Genomic DNA, 15854 nt, shown 5'->3' with positions numbered 1-15854 from the left:
CTCAGCATTAAAAGGACATTCCTTATATTTTGAGGAATGGCTGTGGAAGCTTTTACACGATCTCATTTTCAACTCCAAATCTTATATTACCTGGAATTTTAAATGTAATTTTTACTTGATGAAATTTAATCAAACTTTAAATCGTAAAAAGGGAGAACAAGTTAAAAAAAAATAAAAAAAATAGTGTAACTTAAAAAACAAGTTCAGTTCACCAAAGAAAAAAATTAACCAATTACATGTCATGAAGCAAGCTTTTGCATTGCAGTGTTACCGCTCTACAAAAGCAAAGAACAGGACACTTAACACATGCTCAGTACTTAAACTAAGTTAAATTGAAAGTAAACTACAAATACAAACACAGGGGCAAACAGTGGGTTGCTAAACTTTGTATAATCCACGGCCTTCATCATTCACCAGAATTCTTTTAACGGGCGAGAAGGAGCAGGGAGGGTGCAGGTCTGTAGCAAATTTTCAATGAACGGCAAGAGGAGGAAATGATCCCCACTTAAAAACAAGAAAATCAAACCCATGTGTAAAGAGGATACAGTCAAACTAATAAAATGAGAAATAAATAATCAGCTGTATTTAAAAAAAACAAAAAACAGAACAAGGCTTCTCAGGAGGCGGGTTTTCAAATTCGTTTTCTTTATCCCAAACTACAGTGTTCCTCTGTGTCGTCTCCATCTCAAACAAGCGCCTCGCCTTTGAGATATTTACACGTCAAAGCAACCCAATTTGGGCTTAGTAAGCATGTAATGCTACATTGCATGAATGGAGGTTTCCCTAATGTCCAATAAAGAAACGCAGCATGTTGGCAGGGAGCCTTTCCACCGCACCGCAGTGAGTCAGACCCTTTCCTGTCCTGGGATCAGTCCTGACTCCTTTCCCTTGTGAGCTGAAGTCCCCCTGTGGTGCAGCGGTTTTAGCCTGAGAGCAGTACTGACAAAGGAAGAGCAGCATGTGGGTTCATGGGAGAATGAAAGCGGCCCATAATGAACATGTGGGATACAACAGGTCGCAGTTAATGGGACAAAAAGGGTGCTGATCTTGTGCTGCATTCTCACATGTACTGGAAATTCTAAAATTCCACTTTAATGCAGGGAAAATTTCTCACACCTAAAGTTTGACTTTGACATCATTGGTGGCACACATTTACAATACCGACAAAAACAAATAAAATAAAAAAACACACTCAAACACATCTGCCCTGTCAAAGGTTAAGTCTGACCAGAGCTGGAAAGCAGGAAAGTGATTCTTGTGTGATGCCAACTTAAATACAAGAAAGGAAACTGACACAGAAGTGCAGTCAGACACTAATTAGTCAATGTTCATTTTCAGAATGAATCGAGAGACATTTGCTCCAACTTCCAATTTTTACCTGGTGTTTGTGTTTTGCACAAAATCTCAAGGTTGTTGGCGATTCTGTGTCTTCTTGTTCTACAACTTGTGTGTGTAAACAGCTCGAGCAGCAGTGGGGATAAACGTCAGCGCTCTCCACCCAACTGCTGCCATTAGCGATGTGACTGAATGAGTGAAAATGTCACAAGGCTAAAAGCAGTCTGACTGCACTTTAACACCAAATTTCTACTTAAGCATGAATCTCAGGTCTAAACCAAATGTTACTTGAACACAAAAATGACACCCTTACGTTCACTGAAAAGATGTCTGCAGCCAAAGCTGCGATCTTTCTGTCAGACATGGACATGCTAAACTGGAACCAGGAGTGTTTATTGTTTGTTTGTTTTAAAGCTGAACTGCCAATTGCTTCAACGATGGGATTCTGAACAGCACAGCTGGGGAGCACTTCTTCCTGCTGTCTTCCCATTCTGGGTGGTAATTTTGGTTTCAACTGTGTCCCTTTGCCTCTGTGATGCTTGGTACTGCCCTGTGGTCTCCCAGTGGCTGCTATAACTTCTTAAAAAGTGGGATTCTGTCGAATCTTTAATGTTTTTACGCTGCTTGAGCATAATGGACACACTCAGACTCCATGGAAATGCACAACAGAAAATTCTGTCATGAAAATATAACTGTCAATACACGTTTTCTACCTGATTTAATTGTGACAGTAAGCTCTTCATCCCCTCTCATCCTCATATTTATCGGAGTTCATCTCTATGCCTGTCCTCCTCAAGCTTCTTCTCTGAGGCAGAAGTAAAAGTTTGGGCTGCTTGTTGACCACTACTTTTAATCAGCCTCTGCTTTTTCTGTTGTAAATGTTCCTCACCTGGAGGAAACAGCAAGTCAGTGAAGAGGGAAACGAGGACTACAAGATAAGACAGGTGAAGAGGACATTCTACTATATACCCTACGTGTCCCCCTCCTCTCCTGTCTTTGCAGACTCTACGAACAGAAGTCCAAGCAACTGCTACTCCCCTCCAACTGTTTCACCCCCACCCTCTTCCTCCGTGTTTTCTTCCGTGTTTTCCTCCAGAAGTTGTTTGTCTGAGTAAATGTCCCTGACGAGGAGGATTCTGATGAGGAGGCTCTCCAGGATTCGTCGGTCCAGCGGTGTGGAGCTGAACCACAGCGGGTCATCTGGGCTGCAGTCCGGATCCGGCTGAACATAAAACACATCTAGGCTTTTCTGCAACGGGAGAGGACTGCAGGGAGGTAGGTAAGGAGGAGGGGGGAAAAAAAAAAAAAGGCAAGCGGAAGGAACAAAAAAAGAAAAGTATTAGAAACAAGCAAAAAGGAGGTATTGTAGAAAAAGGGAGAAAAGTGCAGGGAAAAGAGCACAGGGGAGGGAGAAAATGAATGCATGTATTGGTTTCAGTTTCCTCTTGAACAGTTAGGAGAAAATTTTGATGACATTAATTTATAGCAAGTCCTCATCTTTAAAGAGTCAGCACTGAAGTTCAGGATGTGAACAGCAATGAGTTCTAATCACAGGACTCAAGCCTTTACTTTACAGCCACTCTTAAGATTTATTCCAGTAAAAACACTGAACCCACCACTTGGATCTGTAGAGTTCATAGAGGTGACACTCGTGCTTCTTAGCCGGGCAGCGTTGGGCGGAGCCGCCAGAGTTGCTGTCGCGTTCCTCCTGCTCGTCGTCCTCGACCTTTCGTTTTCTCTTCCTCGACTCTGTTTGCACTGATCGTCCAACAGACAGAAAGGAAATTTTTGTAAAATTTTCCTCAAGGTTCTGTGTCTAAAACTAACATATGCAGAAACCACTAACACTTGTTTTGAACTGTAGATGATGGAAAATCAAGTTGAAAGACACAAACAGAGGTCCACGGGCATTTATGGTTTTGAATTGTTTGGCTCTGAATGTTAACAAACTGGATATGAAATCAGAAATTTTTCAGCATCTAATGTGGACATAAAAACTATGAATCACTGAATGCTAAATTATACATCTTGTGATAATGTGCATGTGTGAATTTCACAAACAGGAAGTTCAATCGTCCATCACAGCTAGATGAGAATTTCTATGGCCAATATATACGAAGCATATCAACATGATGCATTTTCCAGCCTCACCATGGTGATCCTGAGAGATGGAAGGCACGCGGATGCAGATTGTGGTCTCCTTGGTAACAGGATGGAGTGTGTCTGGGCCGTAGACGTTAGAGAAGGAGAGGCGCAGGTGCTGCTCCACGGTGCGCAGGCCAAAGTATTTGGTGTTCAGGTAAACGAGCGAGCGCAGCAGAGCGGCGGGACTCTGCTCCCCGAGATGACGACTGCTCCACAAGCTCTGCTCCTCCACTCGACCCCACAGCGAGCCTAAAGAGAGACGATCCAATTCCACAGTCAACATCTACAACACTCATCAGTTCTTTCTTGTCTTTATCCACCATTTACATCTGCCAAATATAATTTTCTACCTGGGTACTACTTGTGCAGACATGGAACCTGTTCGTGTTGGAGCGGTGTCCTCATATTATATCATAGTGCAATCACAACGTGTCAGGATGTGAACAGCAGAAGAGTTATAATCACTGGACACGGCTCAGAATATCGAGAAACACAACAGGTTGTTTAACAGCACCGTGCCACTAGCTGGTGATAACAAGAATATATTCAAACACACTTTCCAGTGTCATCGTTATCAGTGTGGGATGAGTTTCTTAGCAAGTATCATAGCTTCCACATTCCACACTGCAATGAGATACTGTCTCACATCTGAGACGATCTGTTTTTGCCTTTTTCATCCACATTGTTGCTGCTGAAAAATGAGGAATTTAGGACATGAGTTTATGTCAAAATACAGTATGTAAAGTCACCTGAAAAACTAAGACCATCTTGCTGTGAAAGTGGCAAAATTAATGAGCTTTCTGACCATGGTCATGTCCATGAAAGAGTTATAGAAACTTCATGAATACATAAAGAATGAGAAAGACTGCATGATGAGGATAAAGTTGGGATTTGCAGTCTTTATTCAGTACTCAAATCTGTACAGTTTCATGATAAAGCAATATCGTGTTAATCAAATTGTTTCCAGAAAGAAATATTAAAATCTGACAAAGTACTCAAAACTGTGCTAATTCCAAGTGGAGCAGGCACACAAGGAGGGTCTTACTAAGGATTACACTCACCATCAGGAAGTACACTGGGCTGCCAGTCCTTCAGGACCTTGTTAAGCTCCTCTCCAAACTGCTGGTAGCATGGATCACTGAACAGGTCATCCTTCCGGCCTTTGGAGTGAAGATGCTTTAAACAAAAAACAAAACAAAACTATCAGTTAAAAAAAAAAAAAAAATGAAGAAAATGAAAGGATCACAGAGCTTCAGTCTGTGGTTGCTCACATAGTTTAAAACCGTGTCCTCATATTCAAAAGCTCATCACTGCTTTTCAGGATGTGAACAGCAAATGGTTATAATCAATGGACACACTAATCTATAAAGTCAGACTGAGGGAAAGGAAAAGGAATAATATAATAAATATAAAAAAAACGAAAGAAAATGACCGCAAAGATGTAGTGAGCACAGAAAATCCTTAAATTCCCTTTTTGAACAGTGACGATTTTAAAGGAGGGAGGAACATCGACAAAGAAGAGGCCTGGAAAGAGGGGCAGACATTTTCAACCATTTGAAGCCAAATATCCCAACACAACGATAAGTAACCCGATTAATCCGTTTCCACAAACAGATAAAGTCAGCCTTACACTTCTGTGGCAGAAAAATCACACTCCAGAGCTCTCTGAATGACCCCGCTCTCCATGCAGCAGCCATGCTCGATGACTACTCCCATGTGAGAGGAGGGGGGAAAAGAATGTGCACCAGTACTAAGGGTCCTACTGGAAACCCTCACTCGAAAATTAGTTCCTACTAAAAAAATTACTACAGATGGAATGACACTAGAATTTAAAAAGGTTAATAAGCCGATTCTTATTTTGTGTATATAATTTAAGTATTTAGATTTTTTTTTTTTACCTGCTTTTGAATTCTGTTTGGCCACATTTTTTTAATGAAATGTGGTAATGACAGACAAGTTAAAACTATTACTGTGACAAACCTACTGCTAACATCTACAAGACATGAACATTAAAAAAAAATTAAAATAAAATGCTCAGTTGAATTTTACAGTTGATGATTTGCTGCCTTCTCGAGAGGGGCAGCCGTTTCATACTAACCTGCTGGATCCCCAAACAGAGGTAGAGGATGCTGTCTGGAGAGTAGCGCTCCCCACTGGGCCTGCAGACCTCCCTGACAAAACGGGACAGAGCCACGTTCAGCCTCTCTGAACTCACTGACAAGAGGTTCCTTTTTGGCCGGGCTGCAGGAGACAGGAACAATCACCAACTGATGTTAGCAAACATGCAGTGTTTTTTTTATGTTTCCCAACAGGACAATCAATTTTTCTTTTCCAGCAAAGGAATGCACCTGGACTCTCTTAGTGTAACTACTGAACAGGGCAGGTGGGAAATGAAGGGGTTCAGTGTACCTGCTTTGGAGCTTTCCTGTGCTTTGGTGTCATCCGACTGATCAGGAGGAGACAGTGCCCAGCGTTTCCAGGCATTGATACCGTAGCGAGCTTTGAGAGGCAGTGATCGTCCTTCTGAGGTTCTGTTTGTTACATTTGAAGAAGAGGACGACGCTACATCTGGCTTCTCCTCCACTGCCAGCTTCTTGTTCCCCTTCAAGGCAAACAAACCCATTACTAACACAATCAAACTAAGTTTGCCATTGAAAATATTCTGGCACACACGTGTTATTACTTTTCTCCTGGATTGCGGTCGAGGTGCTGACTCCTTCGGTTCCTCCTTTGGTTCTTCCTTCGGTTCCTCCTTCAGTTCCTCCTTTGGTTCTTCCTTCAGTTCCTCCTTCTCTTCTGCCAGAACTGGAGGTAAAGCAAAGCCCATATCCTCATCATTTCCCTCTGGAACACGAGCGGGGTCTGAGGTTGAGAGAGGAAATAACACGCCTTCATGTAATATGGTTTAAAAAAAAAAAAAAAAAAAAAAAAAAAAAAAAAAAAAAGTACATCCAGGAAATCAAAGCAAATCAACCAATCAAGCAAACTAAAGCTGGAAAACGTGGAATTCACCCAATACGCAGGTTTACATAAATCGGACAGATTCATCGATCCAAACTGTGTCCAGAAAATGGTGTAACGACTTATTAACACTCTTTAAAATCCTTACATTAAAACCATCGATGTCAATGAGGCACAGAAAAAGGAAGAAAGAAGGAAAATAAAACTTGGATTGCAGGGCCAGTTGATGACTTCATACTCCTTTGAACAGTAAGCCAAAGCTTAAAACCTCTACACCGATAGGCGTGATGACAGCAGCTCCAGAAATAACCAGAGGGAAGAATTTTAATCTCAATTACTCTACTGATCCATTAAAAACCCCATGCAGTCAGATGTTGTTACATAAGACAAGAAATCAAATGGGAAGATGAACACAGAGGACGAGTGAGCAGGTCAGAGTGGGCAACAAAGGCACAGTATTAAATATACGAAGTCTTAAAATCGGTAATCTGAACACCTGAAATAAGGTTCATTAGAGGACTAGAGGTGGCTCTTAACAATTGATCTAATAAAAATAGTTTGCTCAAGCTATGAACAGCCATTATTAGAAATTATCCTTAGGAATTGTATGATTTTATTTTTTTTGGGGATCAGTAATTCTTAGCAAGCGATGAAAACTACAGTTAAGAAAAAAAACTGCAGTTATTGTTAATGCACAAAATACTATAAAACAGCTTTTAAAACAGCTTGCTCCTGACTCTGTGCCTCTTATCCAGTATTCTCAGGTTTACAGCTACATGCTCAGAAGACGTTTACCTTGAGGAAAGTCTGCCTCCAAGTCCAGGTCGGGCTCATACTTCTCCTCCTCTTCTTCCTCAGAGCTGCTGCTGGTGCTGCTGGAAGACTCCTGGCCTTCAGGCTCCCTCTTCACCTTCACAGGTTTTACATCTGAATCATAAAGAAGGGTAGATCCTCACTGTCATGGTTTGCTGCAGCTTTCTTCCACTTCTCTCTTTTTATCAGCATATATAAAGAAACCGTCAGAAGCTAGTATAAGGGCTGTGTTCGGCACCTCTCTGATAAGCAATCTTTTAACCCGTATATTCAATCCTGGCGTGGGCTCACCTGGCTTCCGATCCTCTGTTATCACCTCAGCCATGGTGATCAGGTCGTCCTCCAGAGGATCAGAGGGCACCTTGGTTTTCAGTTCGTTGATGGTCTGGACGATCTCTTCTGCCCCCTGCAGGGTAGTGGGCAAGAACACAGGCACAGGAACCTGGAGGGGACAGGGTATCAAATTAATTAGTAATCAGATCACCGACTTGCAAGTTTATCTTTATAGCTTGCGCAAATTTGTGTTTAATTATTTTTTTCCTTCTAAAATTTTATAAGTTTAATTTTAAGCAAGGATAAATCATATGCAGTATGCTCAAGTCTTACCGGTACAGGCAGAGAGAGAGGAGTGGGAGTGACCTGTGAATACATATTCATAGGCATGGGAATGAACACGGGCACAGGTATAGGTACAGGCACGTACTCCCTCTTCACACCATCATCTACATCTGTGGGAACACACACGTCAAATCATTATGTAAGCCAGGTGTTTCAAACATATGGCTTGTGGACCAGAGCTGGGCACCCAGAGGGTCTAATCTTCAACCAGTGATTCCTCTCAGCCTCCAAGCAGACACACCAATTTCCAAAATCCTAAATCACCTTGTTCTCAAGTTATTGCATTCACAAGATTTAAAAACAAAACAAAACCACAAAACAACTTGCTCTGTCTGACCTTAAGGTCAAGGACACCGGCATTCACACTAATCGGATTTTTTTAGTAGATGCAGCAGTGTTATCAACCTGAACATCCTACGTCACCACGTTTTTCAATTATCACATTTACAAACTTGGGTGTCTGCGCCACCCACCATCCTGGTGGCGTGACTACAAAATCCCATCAGCCTTTTATGACGGAGGGGTAAAAATTATTGGAAGACAAAATTCAATTGAATCCAATGTTTTTATTATCAGCCTGAGATCAAACTGGACTGTATAAGATCTTAGAACTAAAATGAGCTATACATATCTGCCATAAGCAAACTCGTACAGCGTACCTCTGAAGTTGCGTTTCACAGTTCACGTCCTCGGTCGTTCACGTATTTTCCTTAAAATCTAACAAATATTTGTTCCACCACAATTTTGCATAAAGCACAAATATCCTCCAATTGTTTCAAAGAGGAAACCACGGCTTGGGATGGCAAAATATCCCTGTACCGAGAGGTAGGAGGTTTGAAAGTAGCCAATCCAAGAACATTATTCGTCTCTCCTTTCTGCATTCCCGGCATGCTTTGCTGAGTGTTCTTGTCTCTCCTGTTTTGTTCTTCTTAAAGCCCTAAGGGTGCCACCCAAATGCATATTTATTATATTATAACAACAGGCATTTATATTCATTTTTTGAATGCTCTAGAATCGTAAACCCTGCAAATTTCATGGGGTCGACTGTATTAATGGGACACAAAGAAATGATTTTAAAATTATGAGTGCCAGGAATTTGTTAACGATTGTGTTTTTACCTGTCTGTAAGAGTTTGCTCTGCATGTGTGGCTTGCAGTAGGTAGCCTTGGTCAGTGTGAGTGGTTTGCAGAGCACCGCCTTGTTCTTTACATCTCTCACCAAACCTCCGCCAGTGTATGCCGCAGTGCTCTGGTTTACCAGCTGCAACATAGAAGACAAAATAAATCAACAGAAGAATAATTGATTTTAGATGAACTAATAAGATCTGTGTTTTTCCAGGAAGTAAATCAGTTCCACAGGCTACATTTCAAAACTATTAGGTAGTAAATACATGAGCCAGAACATTAATAACGTAGCTGCTCATCAAGCTTACAATTCATCCCATTTCGCAGGTTATTGCCCATAAAGCAGCAAACATGAGCTTGACCACAGTTTGGGTTAAGACCTAATAGGTGGTCAGTGAGTATAGGTTTGATTAAACTTTGACCAATACCCTAGGAGGAGTATCAGTTGTCGTGGACAGATGGATATCTCGCCATGACAAAAACTCACAGGTCCTTTTTGCTACATGAGCTAAAAACGCTTTCAAAAGGCAACTAGTGCTACATGATTTAAAAACAAGTGCTTTGATCAAGTCACCTTTTAAATATTCTTACTTACCCCAAGTTTGGCCCCTGGCACATCAATCCCTGTAAGACAGAAATGGAATATATGTCAACTAACATTCACATATAAGCATGACTTTATTTCCATTTTTTGGCACTGGATAACATTTCCTGATATTTGACAAAACCAACTTCTGTTACAAGGATGTAGATATGTCCAAGAGCGACACTTTGAAGCAAAAACCTGGTTCTTTCAGGGACACAAAGAGACACACACACAGTTTTTACCTAGGGTCGTATTCTCAGGGCCCTTCTGTGTGACCATGATGGGCTCATTCTGCTGGCAGTAGAACCTTAACAGGCACTCTTGATCACAGAACTGCTTCACCTCTGACCTCCACATCACAGACTCTGTCAGGTTACCCTGCACCTTACAACAGTCACACCTCGCCGCCTAGTGGACATGACGACATAGCTCTCGTTAATGTTCTCGCACTGTTTTTCCACATAGAAAAAACATGTATTTCATGGAGTGCGTGTCAGCAGACCTTATAGTACCAGTCGTTGAACTTCTTGGCACACGCCTCGCTGCAGAAGTCCCGGGTCATACCTCCGAGCGGTCGGGTTACACCTCTCTTACAGAGTTGGTTGCAGTGGTTACAGCTCACACATTTCAGACCCAAACGCTTAATAAAATCCTGCTTGAATAACAACTTGCAACCTAAGGAGGGAAGAAAACAAACAAACAAAACAAACAGAAAATGAATTAAAGCTTACAAACAGGATATATATGACTTCAGATAAATGAGACAGGGTTCAAATGACAACTATGAATGTCTAAATGGGCCAACAGCCAGCATGGGATGACATCAAATTGCCAATTCTACTTCAAGCAGAGAAGAGGACAGGCGATGAGTACCTTCGCTGCAGAATGGTCTCTTGACCCCCGAGAACTTGACCATCTCATGTAGTGTCTTCTCCTCTTGGCAGTACTCGCAAAATGTCACAATACAGTGAAGCTTCTTGTAGTCTTCACAACACGTTTTGCTACAGAACTGGTAGACCTTATCCTGAAGGCACACACATTCAGAGAAACGTACTGCAGCCATTCTGTTTTAAGATACATCAAAATTACATCTTCACACAGTAGAAATGCTCCCATGGCTTCTGCACCTCTCCATCTTTTTTCACTGCACATGACATCACTCACTGTATCACAGGAGGCAGTATTAGGAACTTATCTTTCTACATCATGCTTTCTAATGCAAAATATAGACGTGAATTTGCACAAAATTTAACGTAAACCATACATTCCTCTTGTGCAGACCTTTAAAAGGAATTGTGCAGCACAACAGGCAAAGAAAAGTTCAGTTCTCAGACAAGCTTAGCAGATTTTAAAATAGTTTACACTGCTTTAGAGTGATATTTGTAGAAAACAAGAGGCACTCCGTGTTCCATCTTTATGAACGTTGGTTCACTTCAAGGATGGTCTCACCTCCCACTCCAGTATTTCAGGCTTTAAGCTGAACACTCCTCGACAGTAGTTACATTTCAGCTTGACTGTGCTGTTTGTGGTGGACAAAGGTGCCTGTCCATTGGTGGCTGTCTGAAGAGTAGCATTCTGTTTAAAAACAAAAAGTTTTAAACATGCATGCTTTCACAAACATCCTGATGGTATATCCAAACACATCACCAGCTTCAGCTAGATCCACAAGCTCATCTCTACACGTGTTTGGTATTACAGAAAATTTTATATTATAAAAATACATGAAGTCACAGTAGTTTGTACAAAATCTGTTTCCTCGTTGATATGTAAATGAATGCAACATGAGTCTTAAAAACTAATCAGGCCATAGACGCCACAGAGGAAACCTGCAGTATTTGAGCTGCTGAGCTCAATGAAAAAATAATCTTGGTTTTATTTTCTGCAACTTTGATGATTCTCATCTCCACTGTTATGATTAAGATCCCACATGTATTCAATCTTCCTATAGATAAGTATGAACACAGGCATAAGTATCACAGGCATCAGAGCAGAATTTAATCAGGTTATTGAAATATTTACAGAATGGTATTAATATACCCGTTTACCTCATTTCAGCAGCATCCTGCTTCATCATCAAACACATAACAATAAGGGGTTTCATTCAGATACATCAAACAGCTACTGTGCCAACATGTCTTCTAAAGAGCCCAGATTTGTTTGAAATGAGTCTCACCTGGAACTTGGTTACACACTGTGAGCTGCAGAAGTTAAGGACATTTCCCTCTGGTAGCGTGGCCTGATACTGTGGTAAAGAATTCCTCTTACAGAAATGACAGGTGGGCTCTGTGCCTGCACACACAGGTGTTAGGCATTAAAACACAGAAATAAAAGCATATCTGAAACGCAGGTCTTTCTAAGTAACTCTCATACTCAATTCATTTTGTTGGTAAAGTGATTCGGTTTTCTAAAAACTAATGAGCAGGTGTGGATATACTAGTTCAAAGGAGCCATTTTCTGCTTCCGGCAAACCAGTCAACCTAAATGCACTCACACAGGGAGATCATTTGATTGTGAACACAAACAATAAGCAACCCAGCACTTTTCAAACTAAATGCCTATTATGTTGCTCCCCACTTGCAGTGTTAATTATCCTAATGCCAGCTCAACATCTTATGAATGAATATTCTTTATTGTCATTGTCACAGGTACAATGAAATTGAAAGATGTCTCTGGTCAGTGCAACATCACAAAAGATAAATACTTAAAAACTATAATTAAATACTTAAAAACTATAATGATAGGATATAAAAGATAGAAATACATATAAAATACAGTATTCTCATACCGTAGATACACCCAAGCAATCCAGGCCTAAGGCCCCATACAGACACTCAACATACGACCTAGTTGATATATCACTCAAACAATCAATCACTCAATCAATTTGTTAGCGCATCCAACAAAACATGTCTGAAAGCATTCCAACATCAAGGGCACAAATGACAACAGGGGCAATGAAAGTCATCTACTTTTAGTAGCATTGAGACATGATATTGCAATTGGGTAGAAACTGTGTTTGAGTCTGTTAGTCCTTGTGTATGTTGTTCTATACCGTTTACCTGAAGGCAGCAGTTCGAACATGGAGTGTCCAGGGTGTGAGGTGTCCTTTATGATGTTATGGGCTCTTTTGAGGCAGCGGGAACTGTGTAGGTCTTTCAGTTTGAGGAGAGGGCAGCCGATTGTCCTTTGGGCAGCGTTGATTACTCCCTGGAGTGCTTTCCTCTGAGCCACTGTGCAGCTAGCGTACCATATGCCTATGCAGTACGTTAGTATACTTTCGATGGAGGCTCTATAGAAAGACACCATCAGTCTCTGTGTGATGTTGTTCTTCCTAAGCACTCTCAAAAAGTACAGTCTCTGTTGTGTCTTTTTCAGTAGCTCAGAGGTATTCACACTCCAGGATAGGTTTCCCTCTATGCTGACTCCCAAGAAGCGGAAGTCTGCCACCCTCTCCACACAGTCGTCGCTGATGATTAGTGGTTGGATTTCTGTCTTGTGTCTTCTGTAGTCAATTATGAGTTCTTTGGTCTTTTTCGTGTTTAGGAGAAGGTTGTTATCCTTGCACCATGAAGACAGCCGCTCCACCTCATCTCTGTAGGCAGACTCATCTCCCCCAGATATGAGCCCCACCACAGTAGTGTCATCTGCGAACTTTACAATGGCGTTGCTCTGGTGGGCGGGGGTGCAGTCGTGTGTATAAAGCGAGTAGAGCAGTGGACTAAGCACGCAGCCCTGTGGCGACCCAGTGCTTAGATTTAGGGCTGGAGATGTGTAACATCCCACTCTCACTCTCTGTCTGCGGTCGGTGAGGAAGCTATTGATCCACTTACAGGTGCTGTGAGGAAGCCCTAGGTCTTTTAGCTTGGCGTCCAGTTTGTATGGAAGAATGGTGTTAAATGCCGAGCTATAATCCACAAAGAGCATACGCACATAGCTTCCTTGCCTCTCCAGATGTGTTAATGCTACATTGAGTGCTGTTGCTATGGCGTCCTCTGTCGATCGGTTTGCTCTGTAGGCAAACTGGTGTGGGTCAAGGCTGCTGGGTAGGGCTGCTGTAATGTGGTAACGCACAAGTTTCTCAAAGCACTTCATCACCACCGGGGTTAGTGCCACTGGTCTATAGTCATTTAGGCTAGAGATATGAGATTTCTTGGGCAAGGGTATTATGGTGGAGGTCTTGAGGCAGGGTGGGACGTTTGACTGTTCAAGGGATTGGTTAAAAATCCTGGTGAAAATATAGGCAAGCTGGTCTGCGCAGTCTCTCAGCACACGTCCTGGTACACCATCTGGGCCGGCTGCCTTCCTCGGGTTAACAGCCCGCAGGGTGCGCCTCACTTCATGCTCCTCCAGAGTGATGATGGTACTGCTGCTGTGGGCTGTATGGTGTAGCTGTTCCTCTGAGGCATAGGGTGCAGTGACCTCAAAGCGTGTGAAGAAGATGTTCAGCTCCTCTGCCAATGCTGGGTCACCTTCAGCCATACCTGATTTGGACTTGTAGTTTGTCAGCTGCTGGACACCCTGCCACACCAGCCGGCTGTTCTTACTCTCCAGGTGGTTCTCGATCTTCTTCCTATAGTCCGCCTTGGCCTTCTTAATGCCTTTTTTCAGGTTGGCTCTAGCCCTGCTGTAGCTCTCCCTGCTTCCGGACCTGAAGGCGCTGTTCCTCTCTTTTAACAGCTGCTGGACTTCCCGGGTCATCCATGGCTTTTGGTTGGTGTAAACCCGGATCTGCTTGTCTACTGTGACAGTGTCTATACAGTGTTTGATGTAACAGAGGACACTGTTTGTGAACATTTCCAGGTCTTGATGTTGGAAGATATTCCAGTTGGTTCTGTCAAAGCAGTCCTGTAGCTGTTGAGAAGCGCCCTCTGGCCATGTTGTTATAGTTTTAGTGATGGTCGACGCAGTTTTCCTGATTGGGGCATATGCAGGAATTAGGAGCAGGGATAAATGGTCAGATTGGCCCAGATGTGGTAAGGGTCTTGCCCTGTAGCCCTTCTTGATGTTGGAATAGACTTTATCTAAGGTGTTAGCCCCTCTCGTGGCACACTTCACATGCTGGTGGAAATTAGGGATAGCTGTTTTTAAATCCACCTGATTAAAATCACCCGCTATAATGTGCACTGCGTCAGGATATTTATTGAGTTTATTGTTGATGTTCGTGTGCAAAAGCGCTAGTGCCACGTTAGTATTTGCATCTGGCGGTATGTAAACAGTTGTTATTACCACAACAGTGAACTCCCGTGGAAGATAGATGGGCCTGCATTTGACAGTCAGATATTCTATGTCCGGAGAACAGTGACGGTCTATGATCACTGTGTTTGTACACCAGCTGTTATTCACGTATATGCAGATTCCCCCTCCTTTTCTCTTACCGGAATTGTTTGTTCTATCCTGGCGCTGTGCGGTGTAGCCTGCTAGCTCAATAGCAGAGTCCGGGATGGACTGATGCAGCCAGGACTCAGTGATTAGAAGAATACATGAGTTTTTGATGTGATTGTCCGTTGTTATTTGTAACCTTAGTTCGTCCATCTTGTTCGCCAAGGATCTGACATTCGAGAGATATAAACTCGGGAGCGGTGGTTTGAAAGGCTTCCTCCTTAGCCTGGTTAGCACGCCAGCCCGGCAGCCTCGCTTCCTCCTTCTCTCTCGTCGCCGTCTGCGTCTCCCTCCCGCCGGAATAGTAATCCAAGGAGCGCCCGGTCTCCTCGCTAGCTCCTCTGGTATTTTGTGTGAGTGGATAAATTCCATGGTCACGCTCACACGGTAACTCACTCCGATCTTAAGAAGATCATGTCTGCTGAAGATGTTATTCGCTTGACTGATCGCGCACAAAACAAAACACAAAACGTACAAAGATAACCAAACACCACACTGACCAGTGGTACATCGAGCTGCTGCAACTGTGTGCGCCGCCATCTTAGTTTGTAACATAACCATGACAAATGGTACCTGTGCAGAAATATGGATCTCTAGGTTAAGTCTCTGGACTAAAAAAAGGCTGAAAGTGAAAGCTAAATTATGAGAGAGCTGTTTCAAAGTTGCTGCTTGTGTATTGTGGTTACTCACTGATGATGGATGTTGTTGTCAGCTTGCCCTTGTTCATACAATTAACAGAGCAGTAGGAGACCATGGCGCCACCTGCCCCGACGCTATGGAGTACCTCTCCCGTCTTAATCAGTGTTTTGCAAGACAGGCAGCTCTCAAGTTTACTGTGAGCCTGAGAGAGACAGGGAAAGCACCACAACTTAACAAGACATCGCTAACTGATC

The 15854-nt window shown here is 42.6% G+C and overlaps 1 protein-coding gene across 1 annotated transcript in view; it reads right to left on the bottom strand.

Moving 5' to 3' along the window:
* Window positions 1-309: 309 nt before the first annotated feature.
* Window positions 310-15854, bottom strand: part of zmym2 (zinc finger, MYM-type 2) — a 36640-nt gene continuing 21095 nt past the window's right edge. The window contains exons 8-25 of the mRNA XM_085373834.1: window positions 15652-15802; window positions 11756-11871; window positions 11032-11157; window positions 10456-10606; window positions 10085-10257; window positions 9825-9990; window positions 9592-9620; window positions 8991-9132; window positions 7861-7982; window positions 7546-7696; window positions 7237-7368; window positions 6164-6342; window positions 5890-6082; window positions 5579-5721; window positions 4542-4656; window positions 3487-3729; window positions 2952-3093; window positions 310-2600 (exon numbers count right to left, since the gene is read on the bottom strand). Coding sequence (XP_085229960.1) covers window positions 2366-2600; window positions 2952-3093; window positions 3487-3729; window positions 4542-4656; window positions 5579-5721; window positions 5890-6082; window positions 6164-6342; window positions 7237-7368; window positions 7546-7696; window positions 7861-7982; window positions 8991-9132; window positions 9592-9620; window positions 9825-9990; window positions 10085-10257; window positions 10456-10606; window positions 11032-11157; window positions 11756-11871; window positions 15652-15802 — 2709 coding nt within the window. The 3' untranslated portion in view covers window positions 310-2365. The remainder of the gene's footprint in view (window positions 2601-2951; window positions 3094-3486; window positions 3730-4541; window positions 4657-5578; window positions 5722-5889; window positions 6083-6163; window positions 6343-7236; window positions 7369-7545; window positions 7697-7860; window positions 7983-8990; window positions 9133-9591; window positions 9621-9824; window positions 9991-10084; window positions 10258-10455; window positions 10607-11031; window positions 11158-11755; window positions 11872-15651; window positions 15803-15854) is intronic.

The sequence above is a fragment of the Diplotaxodon limnothrissa genome, linkage group LG16 (genome assembly GCF_057381915.1).
Source record: "Diplotaxodon limnothrissa isolate DT_005_m linkage group LG16, D_limnothrissa_male_GT1.1, whole genome shotgun sequence".
Lineage (NCBI taxonomy): Eukaryota > Metazoa > Chordata > Actinopteri > Cichliformes > Cichlidae > Diplotaxodon > Diplotaxodon limnothrissa.
The sequence above is the reverse complement of the archived record's forward strand: the minus strand, read 5'-3'. Positions and strand labels throughout refer to the sequence as shown.